The following is a 17,037-nucleotide window of genomic DNA, read 5'->3' as shown; positions in this document are numbered from 1 at the left end:
AGTTGAAAAACTTCATTGTTCTTTGTATTGTCTCATTCAGGACTAATTGTAAAGGAAATCAGTTCTTCCACATCTAGCTCTTCAGAAACAGTGGTCAAACTACATGGCCAAAGCACTGATTCTCTCCCACAGGTATGTGATCAATTAATTTTTTTTACTCTTCATAGTATTTTATTTTTCTAATTACATATATAGTTTTCAACATTTTACTTTTATAAGATTTTGATTTCCAAATTTGTTCTGCCTGCCTCCCTCTTTTTCCCCCTCCCCAAGACAGCAAGCAATCTGATATAGGCTACCCCTGTATAATTAAATTAAATATATTTCCACATTAGTCATGTTAGGAAAGAATAATGCAAACAAAAGGGGAAAACCAAGAGAAAGAAGAAACAAAAAAAAATAGCATGCTTCGATTTGCAATCAGACTCCTTAGTTTTTTCTCTGAATGTGGATAGCATTTTCAATCATGAGTCTATTGGAATTGTCTTAGATCATTATATTGCTGAAAAGAGCTAAATTTATCATAGTTGATCATTGCACAATGTTGCTGTTACTGTGTTCTCCTGGTTCTGCTCACTTCATTCAGCATCACATCAGTTCATGTAAGTCTTTCCAGGTTTTTCTGGAATCTGCCAGGTCATCATTTCTTGTAGCACAATAGTAGTCAACTTGTTCAGCCATTCCCCAGTTGATGGGCATCCCCTCAGTTTCCAATTCATTGCCACCACAAAGAGGTCTGCTATAAATGTTTTTGTACATGTGAGTCCTTTTCCCTTTTTTATGATCTCTTTGGGATACCAGACCTAGTAGTGCTATTGCTGGATCAAAGGGTATGCACGTTTTTATAGACCTTTGGGCATAGTTCCAAATTGTTCTCCAGAATGGTTGCATCAGTTCACAACTCCACCAACAATGCATTAGTGTTCCAGTTTTCCCACATCTTCTCCAGCATTTATCATTTTCCTTTTTTGTCATGTTAGCAAATCTGATAGGTGAGGGGTTACCTCAGAGTTGTTTTAATTTGCATTTCTCTAGCCAACAGTGATTTAGAGCATTTTTTTTCAAAATGAGTATAGATAGATTTAATTTCTTCAACTGAAAATGCCTATTCATATCCTTTGACCATTTATCAATTGGAGAATGGCTTTTATTCTTGTAAAGAATACTCTCTATATATTTGAGAAATGAGGACTTCACCAGAAACACTTGCTGTAAAAATTGTTTCCCAGCTTTCTGCTTTCCTCTAATCTTGATTGCATTGGCTTTGTGCAAAAATTTAATATAATGTGATCAAAATTAATGTGATCAATTAATAATTATAAAGTAAGTCCTCAGAGCAAGTATGAAATTATCCAGAAAAAACTGATCTTACACACACTTCCTATTTTTCTGTTTGGAATGGTTTCATTCTTTATTTTCTTTGAGGTTTTTTTTTTTACTTGGAAAGCATGTTTATCCTCTTTGATTGTCATATTGCCCATATCATAGGGAAGAAATCTGTGTCCTGTGGTCCTAGACTTATATCTGGTTCCTATGTCAATATTATTATGATTGTTAATAATAACACAACCTGGAGAATTATTTGCCATGGGAGCTAATCTGGTTAGTCTTGAAAAATTGTGAATAGTAACTTATCAGGTAGGTAGGATTTCATAAGGCAACAAACAATAATAGTCTAAAACCACAGTAACTACATATTAGTACAAAATGTCTTAATAATTCCAAGGACTTGTTTGAAGCTGTGTCTGCAACACTTGAAGTTTTTGCCCAGTTAATTTTTTTTAGTCCAACAACACTGATATTCCTGTCTCTTATGATTCTTGCCTGTTAAGCACTTGAGGTAATAATTGTCCTGTTGGCTCATATAGTTGGCCTACTCAGGCTACAATTCTGTCCTTGGAGAAAGCATGAAGTGATATCTTGCATCTTGACATTTGTTGTCCTTTTTTAGATCAAACAGCAAATCTAGGGAATGTCTTCTAAACAGCCCCTTTTCCCTGAATATCCTCTTATAATTTTCCTCTTAATGAATTTATCTAAAACATTTTAAAAACTATTTTTATCTTATTTATTTATTTATTAACTTATGCTGTTATTTGAGTTAATGAAATCTGTAAGATTTATTCAGTATCTGCTCGATGTAATCTTTATTCTATAATCCTGTTTCTGTTTTTGAGAGGTGACCCCATTGTTCTTAATCAGTGTTCACACTTGCCATTATTTTGTAAGATTCTATCTTACCTCTATCATATTTTTGTCTTTACAGAGCAAATGACATTAAACTTTTATATTTGATATCTTATAATTGTAATAATCTGTGTGGGTTTTTTGCAGGCTATCTGTCGAAAACCAAAGACTTCCACTGATCGACATAGCTTGAGTCTGGATGATATCAGACTTTATCAGAAAGACTTCTTACAGATAGCAGGTCTGTGTCAGGACACTGCTCAGAGTTACACTTTTGGATGTGGTCATGAACTGGATGATGAAGGCCTCTATTGTAATAGCTGCTTGGCTCAGCAATGTGTTAACATAGAAGATACTTTCCCTGTCAAAAGAACAAGCAAATATTTCTCTTTGGATCTCACCCAGGATGAAATACCAGAATTTGTGGTTTAAAACAACTTGAGTACAGCAGGAATACCTCTTCAAGAGAGAGATTATTCAAGTTGATTCTTTTTGTTTTAAGGGTTTCTTATGCCATATTTCTCCTGCTTACTCTCTCATACATTCCCCCCACACACACTCTCCCACTATATATAATTTTCTTCCTAATGATATAAATGCATATCAGATCTTTGTAAAGATTGCACTTTAAGTACTGCCCATTCAGCAGTTCATGGCAGCAACAAAATTGTGCAGGATGACTTGAAGTCCTCTCAGTTTGCACTGCTCAGCTGGAAAGAAATTCTGTTTCAACTTTACATATAGAACATTAGCATTTTTTTTCAGTTACTTCCCATAAGCATACATAATTATCTTGTTAAGACACTGTTGGCTTTTGAATAACATTGCCATTCTATTGTGGCTTCTGCCTTCTTAATACAGGTACTAGAGAGAGGAGTGGTTCTAGCAAGCCAAAGATCTGTAAATGTTATAGATATCTGTATCCAAAAGACATAAATTAAATAACGTCTAGTGGCCTTCTATGTATGTAGTTATACCATGTGAAATAAATTGCAGTAGGCAGATTTCTGTTTAGTATCATATAATCATAACTCTCCAGAAATATTCCAGAGCTGATTTGAGAGCTTACTCAAAAAATAAGCTTTTTGCTCAAATCCTAACATATTTTGTGATGTTTACAAATCAAATTTCTGTTTAAAAAAATAGGAAAAAAAATCTAAAGTATATATTTCTTATTTGTTAAATGAACGACAGGTCATTCTGATGCCATAATATTTCTTCAGATTATTTTTATAATATGCATATGTTATACACATATAAATATATAAGCTTGTGTGTGTTTATGTGTGTAGGGATCTTACAGATTTTTTTCACTTAGCATATAGTCAGCATCTGCCTTTTTTTTGGTAATGCTACTTAGATTTAGAAACAATAAGTTTTCTAAGCGCTAACTTACATACTTTGGGATGATGAGATTGCACAAGCACAATTTTTTTGTTTTCCCTTTGCATATAGAAAGCTATTTTCATGTATTTTTGAAATGTCTTACCATGGAGAAGACCTATAATAGGGAGAATGTTATTCTTGCCATTAGCCTAGAGCTAATTTCAAAACTAACCACTAAGCCATTATCATGATAAAGTAAAAGCAAGTCAGTACAGTTATGAACTTGCCTCTTTCAAGTAAGGTGACTGTGTTGCTGAAACAATGGCAAAGACTTTCATAGCACAATGCCTTTTTATTGAAATGTTTTTAAATTAATAGCTTAATATTCTTGCAGCCCTATTTTTACCATATTTTGATATGCCATTTTCTGTTATATTTTCTTTTAAAATACATTTATCTATATTCAAATATATAATTTTATATAGAAGTGTGATATTTTTATATAAATGATGTAAGATTAAAAAGTTAGAGTTGGAGTACAGCAAAACTCTTTTGATATGATCCTGGCATGGGAAGCAGTATTACAGAATACTATATGGAAGTACTCCAGTATTGTTGCACCTCATGTATCTGTGATCCTTGAGGTTTTGCAAGCACATATGATCAACTTATATATAGCTTGCATACTTGTCAAATTATTTTAATTGACAGCTTAAAAGCGGAAGATGCTCTGTATTCATGAAAATATTTGCTCTTATTCAAATGCAGTAATTAACCAAAGTTTCAGATACCCAGATTTGCAGAAGTATCTGATCTTCTGTTTTCAAGTGGCAGTGTGCAATATGAAAACATTAGTTAATATGTGTTTTTCATATGTCATTAAACAACTAATTTTTTTTTCATAATGAAGGCTTGTGAAATAAACATGACAAAGCTAAAGTTCTAAAGGACATTACATGGAAAATTCCATGAATGCTTGGTATTTGTTCAGATATATAAGAAAAAATATAGCTCATGATAAAAAAGAGTAGCTTATGCTTTGCATTCTCTAACCTTTGGTTAGAATCAAGTGTTTAAGTATGTTCCTAACCTCATTGTTTATTTGGCTCAGCTTCTTTCTAATTGATTTTATAAGTGGTTTTCTTATGCTTATGTTAGTAATGACACAAAAAAAACTTTTGCTTTTCATTTCTCTAGTCTAGTTGTTGGCAGACACCACTGTTGCAAGGAAAAATGGCATATGGAAAACCCAACTTGAGTATTCTATGTTTTTTACATCTGAAAATTGTGGTTTAAAAAGTATAAAACTGTTATTTATGCCGCATCTGATTTTTTAAAAAGTCATAATTGGTCAGTATACAGATTTGATTTGTATTGCCTTTTTATGTGGACAACATATGTTGGCAGCAATGAACTTTATGCCTAATCAAGTTGCAAGTAATCCTTTCTGTGAAAGGATCATCATACCAAGATGATAACATAATTGAATTATTTTGTAACGAAGTTTGTTGTGTGCCTTTCATGATATTATTAGAAATTCAATAAAATATATTTGTTTGCATTTAAAGTCTCTTTGTCCTGGAATTCAGTTAAGTAAGGAGCACAGAAATATTCTATGAAGTTATTTTGACCATCATAAGATGGAACATTTTTATTTGTACTCTGATTAATGCTATAGTGGACTGCTATAGTCAATTATTCCAATCAAGTATTTCATTAACAGAGCAAACCTAGAGATTTCATGTGCTTTATTCTAACCTAAACAAAAATCTCATACTGAATGCCCTGTAGACATCTCAAATTCAACATGTCCAAAACGGAACACATAATCTTTTCCCAAAATCTTCCCCTCTTCCAAATATCCCTGTTAGCACTAATGTCCTTCCATTCACCCCAGGTTCACAATCTCAATGTCTCCTTCAATTCCTCGTTTTCACTCACCCCACCTAGGTAATTCACTGCCAAATTTTGTCTTTCTACCTTCACATGATCTCTCCTACATCCACTTCTTCCTACTCACTACTTTAGTTCCATACACTTACCACCTTTTACCTGGAGTATTTTTTTTGAGGCAGTCGGGGTTAAGTGACTTGCCCAGGGTCACACAACTAGTGAGTATCGTGTCTGAGGCGGGATTTGAACTCAAGTCCTCCTGACTCTAGGACTGGTGCTCTATCCACTGTGCCACCTAGCTGCCCCTTTATCTGGAGTATTACAAATAGCTTTCTAACTGGTCTGCTGGCCTCAACTTCAAATATATCCAAGGTTATTTTTCTAAAGCATAGGTCTGATCATGTTACCCTCCTCTGCCTCCTCACTAAACTAAAGTGGCTTCATATTATCTCCATAATCATATATAAATTCCTTTGTCATTCAGAGCTCTTCATAACTGGACTTACCCAGTCTGGGGCCTTCACATATATTATCTCACATTCTCACACGTTTTGTGTTAGGGTTATTTATGCACGTGGGTTCGGGGAGCAGGTAAAGGAGAAAACATATGTAAATTGAAAACAATTGAGTGGCTTGTTTAAGGTCCCGTAGTTGCACAGATCTAAGAATAGGGCCCAGTCCCAGTCCAGGGTTCTTTTCATCACATAACCTTATTTCTACCCTAGTATTTTTTGTGTGTGAGTACCAGTAGAGAGGAGCGTACTCCTTAGTTTGCAAGTGGAAATGGTGGCTTCTCTCTCCAATGGGGAACTGCTATTTCTAATCTCTAGTGAGGATTCCTCATGAGTCATCTCTTTGGTTTTGGATTAAAATACTTTATTAGGTGATTTGATACTAGTGACACATTCCTATTATGACCATCATTTCCCTCCATTTTGTTTTATCTGCATTTCTCTTCATACCTTATTCCAAATACAGCAACCCAGGAACAATTTTACAAACTCATAATCCTTCACTGCTAGGACCCAAGAACAAAGCAAAACAATGTAATTTCTGTTAAAAAAACGAGAACTCCTAAAATACTTAAAGTATTTCTGAATTTATTAATAATTGCAAATTGTAATTGAAATACGTGATTTATATTTGTAAAAATGAACAGGTCTTCCCTGACTTTTTCCTTTTAATGTTTTATTGATGGCTTTTGGTTATTTTTGTTTGTTTATATCAGGATAATTTCCTAATTCCCCTACATACAACACTGTAAACTCTTCATGTAACAAAACAACAAACCAGTTATGTAAAACTGACCAACAAAGTGACTGAGTCTTAGAACATAAGGAATGATCCACATTCCTGGCCCTCCCTACTCTCTTAATGAGGAACTTTCCTGTCTTTTTCCCAAACTATTCTTAGGTTGCAAGAAGCACAGAAGCTAAAATAATGTATAAGAAAGCATTTTGTGACTGTAGTATGTTACATAAAAGTGAGGTGGTGTTATAATTATTACTATTAACATCTTGTTTTCATCAGGGTTTGGATAGAAACAATACTGGGAAAAGTACCATCATGCTTCTGTTTTATATTTAGTGTTCTATGGATTGTTACGCAGATGAACAAAATCAAAATAGCCTTCGGTAGCTATATGAAAGTATTTTGATGTAAGATTGTCTTCTGTAGAGAACAACTCTTTACAAATGGGACAAAAGGAGTCCTATGCACCTCATCCTATGAACATCTGATTTTGGTCTCTGCTAGTTCCTTTTATTATTTATTGTTGTTCTTATTGAATTGTCCTTATTGCTTTCCTCCCTATTTTCTCCTCTTTTTCTTCTTCCTTATAGGTTAACCATAGTGCTTTTAATTCCTCTGAGAACACAGACAGTAAACCCATTAGAATTGATGTCCTTTTAGTTTTCATCTCTTTCCATTTCAGAATGATTTAATGTCAGGTACAATGTAAAAGGTTCTGTGCAGATGTGCAGTTGAGGTAGAACGTTGTCCTTGCTAAGGTCTGCATTCAGTTCTTTCAAGTTTAAGTGAAAATTGTGGGTAATGGTACTGAAAGAGAGCACCAAATGATATAGAAATCCTCAGCTCAGTATAAAAAAAAATGTAATGTAGAGTCTCTGCATGATAATTCATTTAGTTCTTGAAACATTTTCCAGTCAGGGAATATAAAGAAAAATGTGATACTTCTTCAGTCAAAATGAAGCTAAAATATTATATAGTTGTATTAACAAACATGAATTGTAGGTATAACAATAGAATTAGTAAACTTTCATGTAATTATGAAATCCAAAAAGCACTTAGGAATTGCTCATAAATCTACCAAATGTTGACATTATTTTAATAAGTTATTGCAGAATAAAAATTTGGAATATAAATACCTAAAAATAAATAAATGGAAAAAGATATAGATATATGCATAGATATATGTATATGTGTGTGTGTATGTGTGTGTGTGTGTGTGTGTGTGTGTGTGTGTGTGTGTTTATCTGTGTCAAATGGTGGCCTTCCCAAATGCGGAGTAGGGAGAGAGAGAAACAGTATGGAACTTAAAGCATAATTTAAAAATAAATTATATTTAATTTAAAAAATAAAGATTAAGAGTAGCCAAATTCCAGAGAGTTTCACAAGATATGGAGAAGCCCCTGTAGCATTACTCACTCTGGCAGAGTACTTAGTGACAGGATGGGTGGGAGGACTAAAGGGATGTGTCAAAATGCCTGAGGCCACCTTTGTTCTTAAAATGAAAGGCTTATTATAGTTAATTAAAGCCAAATGTTGGTGCCACAAGGCAATTTTAAGTTCTCCTGATGGTCTTACTTCAAACCTCCAGGAGACTGTAAGCAGATTTGTAAACTTTTCCATTCTAGCTGGATGTGAAGCTAGTTCATCAAATTATGAAGGTTGGCAAGATTCTAGCCCCTGTACTGTTTCTCAGGCTTAAGCATTATAGAATCTTATCACCAGCCGAGATGAGAAGATCGTGTAATTGTGCCCAAATAACAAGTCTCAAACATCTTATCAGATCAAACAACCTAAGAGATCTTTGAAACCATTATTATAGTCCTGATGAAATAGAATACATTTAATGAAATATTTAGCAGCTTTTAAACAACTCTTTGACAGCTGAATTTATAACCTAATATTATTCAAGTTACAAGACAAGCTAGTTTTCTAACTGACTTGAACATGAAACAAACTTGTCACCAATCAAATGGCATCAAGTTAGCCAAGTGCATTTCCAAATTATCTTACATAGAAAATTATTTATTCTGTCACAAGTGGCTTTAAAACTTACAATCCATTAGAGAGGCACTAGTGCCAAACACTTTTCATTAAAGACACAACCAGATCTTCAGACTAAGAGAGAGCAGTGACAGGAGTGGTAAAGTTCTGGCTAAGTATCCTAATAGGAAGATAGATCTCTCTGTAAATGAAACCACATAAGACAAATGAATCTTACATTAAGAGTACTAGTGAATATATGTAACGCCCTCCCAGTTTAAATTCACAGCTGTTATTGTTGAGTTGGTTATGTATGCTGGGCTAAATATCAGAAACCATTCTTATATTTTCGTACTATAATATTCTAGGTAAAAGGCTAGTAGGGTATCATGATTTTTCGGTCCGAACAAAAGGCTCTGAGGAGACTGGTCTCACTTTGGCAGGATATGCATAACCTTCTTCTTCAAACTGAAGTCTGAGAATGTTCAGAGAGGTTATGGCTATTCTGAGGCATATCGCCTAGAGAACAGAAAGATCTAATTAAATGGATGGACTAGGAAGTAAAAGCTTCATTACTCACAGCAATGTGTATAATGTGTAAAGATATGAACTGAATTCTTTGTAATTTCTACTTTTCAACTAAAATTAAATTACCATATTCTAACCTAAGTGTGAAGCTAGATCTTGAAATCTTAAAGTGTTGAGGCTTTGCAATTTATCAATATGTTGTGGAACTTCAGCACCAATTCTCAAGCTTAATCACTTTAAATTGTTAATAGGTCTAATAAGATCTTAGGATTCTGCTTTTCACAGATGAGGATATCTTCACTGTATCAGATTCACAGAAAATTGTTACCATTATCTATTATATTTCTAAATAAATTGTTTTTAAACATTTACACCAGCCTTCATAATTGATTTGATAAGAGAATCCAGATTAAAAGAGAATTTATTTTTCTAACAATATTTCCACTACATTGAAGTACCAGAGTTATGATAAGCACTATTTTTACCTGCTTTATAGATTAGTATACTGAGGTAAAGCTGAGGTCATGAAACCAATAAATTATTAAGTTCTAATCTACCATAATTACCCTTACAAGGGAACTAGCTTGGACAGAATTCTCATTCAGTTTCAGGACATGTTTCAACCAAGTCAAATCTGGGTTTTGGAACCACTAAGTACAATATTTAAAATCTCAAAATTCAGGCAGCACTTCAAGGATTGAGAACCCGTTGCTATAAATTAGTTCATTTCTAAAGACACATGGTGGCACTCCCAGCTCCCTATAACTTTTTCCTCTATTTACTTTCAAATCACCCAAAGAGTCTGACCGAGTCCTTGAACTCATCCTCTTACTTGCCTCACTCAATGTTGAGAGATAAGGGAGAGGCCACATGAGGTAGCTTCTAAGTCCTATTCTCCTGCTGTGGATCCTGGAAATTTCAAGCTGCCAAATCTTATTACTATAGTTCCATATCACAAACAATAAGCACATGAAGTTTCCCATATCATTCTTATTTCAACAAAACCAAAAACTTTCCTCAAACCTTTCTTTTTAACACACTTAAACTGTAGGCCTTCCTCCTTTTCTTTAAAATCCGTTCCATGGCCTTCAAAAGCACACCTTTCTTATTGCCTTCATATTCTTCTCCTAAACTTTCTTCTGCTTGCCTAATTCCTAGTCTCTATATTTCAGTACTATACCATTTCTCTTTTAGCACAAATTGTTGTTAATCAAAACTGCATATGTCATTTTAACTCAGATGACTTTGTCATTAATATATCTATAACAATGAAATTGTTGAAACGTTGTTAACTAGTTGCAATTCTGGTACTCTCTAGGAGATGAAAGCACCTTATATCTCTCCAAGAAAGGGAGAGAGACTTACACTGCACAATCCTAGTCCTAATATATTGAACAAGTTTGTGGGACAAACCTCTCCAAAAATCCATAAAGATGTTCTTAGCAATTACAGCAACCTTTAATATAAGGCACTGGTGAGGCACAGGAGGGCTCTCAGTTCTCTCAGCCCTAGTTAACAGCTTACAAAAGCCTATTCAAAAAAATCTATTCAAGTAACAATTAAGGTCTGTTATAAGTTCACAGAAGTAACACAAAGCATTTTCCCAAATTAAATTGTATTTACTCTTTTTTTCTTTTCTGCTTAATAATTGTTCATTTTTCAGAATCTGAATAGAGTTAATATTCTGTAGTTTCCAAATTGAGTTGCATTTTTTCAATTTGTAACAATATTTCTTATACAGTTGTTTTATAATAGTACCATATATCTTAAACATTAATTACTGACATTCTAAATTGATTATTAATTTAAGACCAATACAGAGAAACCTTGATCAAAGTGTACCTTAATGGCAAAAAATATTTTTGCAGCTTTTAAACACATTCGCCTGACATCAAATATTGGGCGGGCAGCTATAGGGACAGAGTACCATTGGAGGAGAAGGGAATAGTGGACTAAGTTTGGAGATCTGTCTCAATAGGTTTATGGAGAATTTAGGCATAAGGAGGAAAGAATGTTCTACAGAAAGGGGATCTATAGAAACCATGCAAGGGGAAACTTTAGGAAAATGCTGAGGCTTCCCTGAATCACCAACAAAAAGGCCCAATAGAGGCACAGTTGGAATCAGACTTTTTTTATTAGGACTGATTTAGAGGCTCCAGTATCCCCAACCATAAAGGGGTCAAGAAGTTTGCTACTTTGGGGAGAGGAATGGACTGGGATAACTGGGGCTTCGATATCAGGTTTTGGGGAAACAAAAAATTATTTTCAAGATCCACAGCTTCTACTCCTCCCCTGCACCTTCATGAAGCAAAGTTTCCCTGCGAACCTACATGACTATCTCTTTAGAATCAGTTGTCTCTTTCTGCAGTCTATAGCCCATCTTCCTATAGTAAAAACACCCACATGAATCCTGATATTTTGCAATTGCCCCATGAGAGGCCTGTGTGAGGGCCTCTGAAACAGCCTATAAGGAAGCAAGAATGGTTTGAACTGAAGCTGCCGGCACTGGGGTAATGACAGCTTGTTCCTTCTCTTTTTTCCTGTTGTGTTATTTTTTTTCCCTCTCCTGCTTTAAACCAGATGTCACAAAACCTAATTGCTTATTTTTTCAGTTATCCCTGGCTCAGTTGGGAGTTCTCCCTTATCCTTTAAGGAGTTTTCCTAAGGAGTTCCTTTCGGCATACTGATTCTGTTAATGTTAGCTCCCATTTAAAAAAAAAATTCTTAAATGTAGCCAAGGAAAAATTATGAGACACACACACATACATACACACACACACACACACACACACACACACACACACACACACACACACAAACACAGGACTGATGAAGCTTTGGGGAGTGTCCCTGCAAGTCTCAGGATAATGAATGTAAGGTTTCCTCCCTGGTGTTAGTTTGAGGCTTCAGTAGCAGCCTCAGGATTTTAGTTCTCCTTGTCATGTAAAGTACATACTTGTTAGGAGGAATTAAAAACATCTTTTACTAGTCCAATTTCCAATTTAGAAATTTGGGTGACTTAATAGAATTATGGTCTCTGAAAATAGCATTCTAAGATTCTAATTATTTTTTACGAATCCCTCCCAAGAGGCCACATGATTTAGCTGAATTGCCTTGCCATAGGCTGACTGTTCAGATTATAAACCTAATAAAACTTCAGGAATCCCTTCTGACTGTTCAAAGTGTTCACATTGGAAGCCAGTTAACAACTGGTGGTCAGTTAATGGCTAAGAAAAAACCCACGGGTTGTTGAGAAATGTCACTATTTTGATACAAATGAAACCAGGAAGGAAAAAGAATTCCCCTATTGACCCTTGCTTTCTACCAACTCGGTTCATAGTGCCAAACTCCCCCAGTGTAGGTAACAGCTGCCAAGTTCAGTCCTTTGTCTGGGGGACCCAGTTAATGAACTAATAGAGGGCAGTATTAGGGTCAAACCTGGAGACCATCTCTCATCTAAAAATAAAAATAAAAAAACAACCAATCAAAACCAAGTGTGTTGCTGTTCTCAGTTTGGTCACTGGATGACGCCAGAAACCATATTATACCACATTCTCCAGCCTACTCAGCCTGTGAGAGGAAAATACTTAATTTACACAGATATACACATCTCAAAATTTTTCTGTTTCACTTTATTATTATTATTATTCTCAATTTGGGGGTCTTCCTTGAAGAGAAACTCCTTCAAGGGCTTTCCCTCAAGGGATCATTCTTCTCCCTAATTATACTTAATTTGGAAGCTTTCTCTGAGGAAAAAGATGTCCTTCAAGGAATTGTCCTCCGGAGATTTTCCCGGGTTATGTATTGCCAGTTATTTTTAAATTATCACACTGAACACAAAGACAGCAACCCCAAAACAAAGTTGAAATTTTTAACAAAGGACAGATAAAATTGTGCCCAGTGGGGTATTTATCTTCTTGTACCTAGAAGATTCGGAGGAGGGTAGAGGAGAATAAGTTTGTAACCATAGACCCCAACAAGAAACCCTCCCTTCAGGTTTAAAACTCCACCAGGGCCCAAAAGAAGAGAGGAGCTTCTGCTGAGGTAGTCTGTGGGATCACACTCTCTCCCCACTCAGCGAGACCTCTAAAACTGTGGCAAGTAAAATGCGATAACAGCTACTTGAGTGATTTAAGCACCTGGGCCAGGTAAGTTATTAAAAATAGGGTAAAAAGCAAAATAGAAGTTGGAGGTAGACTAGAGGTTGGGGCATATTGGTTCTTCAGGTTTGCCAGTGCTATGAAGAGAGACATGCTGGTAGGCTAAAAATTTCCCATGTCTCTACTCCATGAAAGTACCAGTCTTGTCTCCAGCATTTCTCTGAAATGGTTATATTTAATCATTAGGGGTATGTATACTAGAATGCACCTGTGGAAGTGATGCAGAAGGTATATGATTTATCAAAGCGATAATAGGGAAAGAAATTTTTAATCATTCTGGACTAGCTTGTTTGCCTTGCACATCTTCTCCACCTTCTCATCTCTGCTCCATAGATGGGTTATGGGCCCAAGCTGAGACCTTTGCTCCTTACCCCAAAAAGAATTTGGGTCCCATCTGTCTGCAGGCCATAGGGAACCCCACCTTAGACTCTCCTTGAACTCTCCCACTTGGTCAAGGAAGGCTCTAGGCTATAATCCTATCAACTGGCCTTTCATTATGGCCTACCTCAATCTCCCAATTCTGTTACCCTAAATTTAACCCAAGCCTCTATTGTCTGTTACCTCTGGATGGCCCCTAGGTCACTTCTCACCCAAGATCCTATTTAAACCCCTTTCTCCACTTCCCAGTAGATCCTTCCTAAACCCCTCCTCCAGTCACCCCAGCCTAATGGCCACTCTCATCAAGATACCCCTTCTCCCAGACCCCTCCACCAGTCACCCCAAACTACTTGGCCACTCCTAAATCCCTCCCACAGTTTTCTGTATATAAGGTCCATCTCGTCTCCTTTAAGGTGCTCAGATTCTCATATCTAGCCAATGCTTAGATTTACTTAAGAATCTGGCCAATATGACAGATAATAAACCTTGTCTTTGGCTGAAAGAAGCCTTGGGTCAAATTCATTTGGGCAGGACCCTCATCTATTGCTCTTGATATTTTGGGGTCCCAGCACCCCTGAACACATCCACGTTAAGTCTGGCTCTGATAGGGTGGACAGCAGGAGTAGAAAAAACAAATGAATAAAAAAAAAGCCTAAACAAACCCCAAAACAAAAACAACCCTTGTCTCAACTTCTGACTTGGAGAAACCAAGAAATGAACCTTTTGGAGTTTTTGGCCTGACTGCTGTTGGAAGTATATGAAGGAAAGTATTTGGAAGCCCAGAAGACTAAAGCAGTTTAAACATGTGTTGGCCCCCGTTATGCTTTCTTTCCTTTTTGAAAATTTTGTTACCTTCAGGAAACTGGCAAGCATATGTTAAGGATGCTACTTAAAATCGTACATTACCCTTTGTAAAATTTTTAGAATGAGTTTATACAAACAACTGTTGTCTTTGATTACCATCTCTCTCCACTTGACAAGTAAGTTAAATGTTTGTCATCAAAGGGATTTCTCAATTCTTTGGCTTTCTTGTGACAATGAATTTACATTGGTTGAACTTCTACATAATATTATTATAAATGAATTCAATGTAATTTCTATTAATCATTTCCAATATTTTATTGGGCAGCTGAGTGTGCAATGGGTAGAGTGCTGGTGACAGAGTACAGGCTCTGAGAAATCCCCTCTCCCCTTTGAACTCTCCTTGAATTTCCCCAAGTGGTCAAGTTTCTTGTGGTTGCCTGAGGCATCTGACCTATCTCAGTTAATTAACTGCCCTTTCATTGTCTACATCTGGCAGCACCTTAACTACCACTCCTAGATCCTATCTAGACCCCATTCTCTGGAAGCCTACTGGCCACTCCCATCAAGATACCCCTTCTCCCAGATACCTCCTCCAGTCACCTCAAACTACTTGGCCACTCCTAAATCCCTCCCACAGTCTTTCTACATATAAGAGCCTTTTTGTCTCCATTAAGGTGCTCAGATTCAATATGGCCCACTTGCATTGGTGATACAAATATTCAAACTCCTTAAGAGTCTGGCCTGTATGGAAGATTTTGAACAAACCTTGTCTTTACCTAAAAGAAGGCTTGGGTTGAATTTTTTTGGGCAGAACCTGCATCACTATTTCAGGGTCGCAGCACCCCTAAACCTCTAAATCTCAACACTCATCTTCCCACATTCAAATCTGGCCTCAGATACTTCTTCCTTGTTTGACCTTGGAAATTCACTTAATCCTGTTTGCCTCTGTTCCTTATCTGTAAAATGAGCTGGAGAAAGAAATGGCAAACCATTCAAGTATCTTTGCCAAGAAATGGAATCACAAAGAGTGGGATATGACTGAAAACGACTGCACAACAACATTTTTTTTAATTGCTAACTACTTTCTAAGTAGTTCAGATTGAGCTATTTCAAATGTATGCCATAGCTTTTTCTACTTTTTCTTCATGCACTTAATTAAGGCTTATCTTTGGTGGTATAATTATATGAAAATGAATGATTCAGCAAGCACTTGTGTGGGGCAGCAACTCTGAATCAAACTCAGAGACTTCTCAAGGTGGAAGCAAAAGTTACTCTTTATTACAATCTCACAAGAAGGGGTGCCTACTCCTCCCGTACACTACCAGTGGGAGACAGGCAAGGCACAGAAAGCAAAATGAGATTATATACCCTAATGCAAACAAACCTCCACTTACCACTATCCCTTACTCCCATTGGCTGGGAGGCGGGTTTACATTCAAGGTGCGAAAATCTTTCCCATTCCCATTCGCTGGGAGGTGGGCTTATATTCTAGGCACGAAAATCTTTCCCAAAGACAAAGAACAAGGAAACGGGGTATAAGCCAATCCAAACATACATGGACTTATTTAGTAAACCTAATGCTGATGTGTCAGTGGTGTGGCAATCAAGTGGCGGTTTAGGGCCGAATTCCCATGAGTTAGGTAATTCCTAGGAAATGGAAACTTACTGTAATTTCCCCTCCCTAACCCCCTTCCCCTTATCCCATTGGCTGGACTTTCAGGGGGCACAATCTATTCAGGGAAATCTAGAACAAAGGTACTTACACAAGTTTGCCAAGGGACAAGAAAAGGTGGTAAGTTTTGCAAGGATGAGCAGTTCAGATTGGAGGCAGGACTGTTCTTTCTGCTAAGCATTTAAAAACAGGGTCTGAGGGGGGAGGGTTTTAAAAGCAACAATCAAGAACTATTAACAAGAGCCATTGACCCCTGGAGGAGGCTTCACTTCTGAGAGATCATCTCTCACACACTTAAATATAAATGATGGGGGGGGCGGGTTTTGGGTGGATGGCCTGTTAAAATTTAATCTATTTTGGACTTCTAGTTAAGATGGTGACATGAAAAGTTGTAGAAAAGCCAAACTCTATTAATGAAACAGCCAAAAAAAAAATCTGAAAAAGACCCCAGAAATATCACTGGCAAAGAAATACAAAAAGTAAACACATACGTTTCTCTCTCCAGTCCAGAAATATATATAAAAAAAAATTTTTTTAAAGACTACCACAAGCCAACAAAGGCAGGTAAATGGATCCCATCAGCAACAACTGAAGAAGAGGCAAAAATCAGAGAAATCAGGGTGAATTCTTGTAACATTTGTTTGCACAAAAATACCGAATTTCCAACTTTCTATCCAATTACAGAGTTAATGTCACAGGGATTTGTTTGTTGAAATATCAATTACACTCTGGTAGGCAGTTTTTCTGAAGGTAAGTTAAAATTACATTATCATGGAATGAGAGACATGGCTCCCTTCATTTGACAAAAATAAAAACAAAACAGGAGGAATGGATGAGGAATATTTATAATGTATTAAA

At 36.2% G+C, this 17,037-nt stretch overlaps 1 protein-coding gene across 2 annotated transcripts in view; it reads left to right on the top strand.

Moving 5' to 3' along the window:
- The window catches only part of FRMD6 (FERM domain containing 6), a 152,775-nt gene extending 147,695 nt beyond the window's left edge, over positions 1–5,080 (top strand). For both annotated transcript variants that reach the window (XM_020974864.2, XM_020974863.2), the window contains 2 exons: positions 41–132; positions 2,335–5,080. In XM_020974864.2, coding sequence (XP_020830523.1) covers positions 41–132; positions 2,335–2,619 — 377 coding nt within the window. In that variant the 3' untranslated portion in view covers positions 2,620–5,080. The remainder of the gene's footprint in view (positions 1–40; positions 133–2,334) is intronic.
- Positions 5,081–17,037: the final 11,957 nt, after the last annotated feature.

This window comes from Phascolarctos cinereus, unplaced genomic scaffold, assembly GCF_003287225.1.
Source record: "Phascolarctos cinereus isolate Bilbo 61053 unplaced genomic scaffold, phaCin_HiC Scaffold_3;HRSCAF=262, whole genome shotgun sequence".
In the NCBI taxonomy this organism is placed as follows: Eukaryota; Metazoa; Chordata; class Mammalia; order Diprotodontia; family Phascolarctidae; genus Phascolarctos; species Phascolarctos cinereus.
Note: the sequence above shows the minus strand (reverse complement) of the source record. Positions and strands in the feature narration are given on the sequence as shown.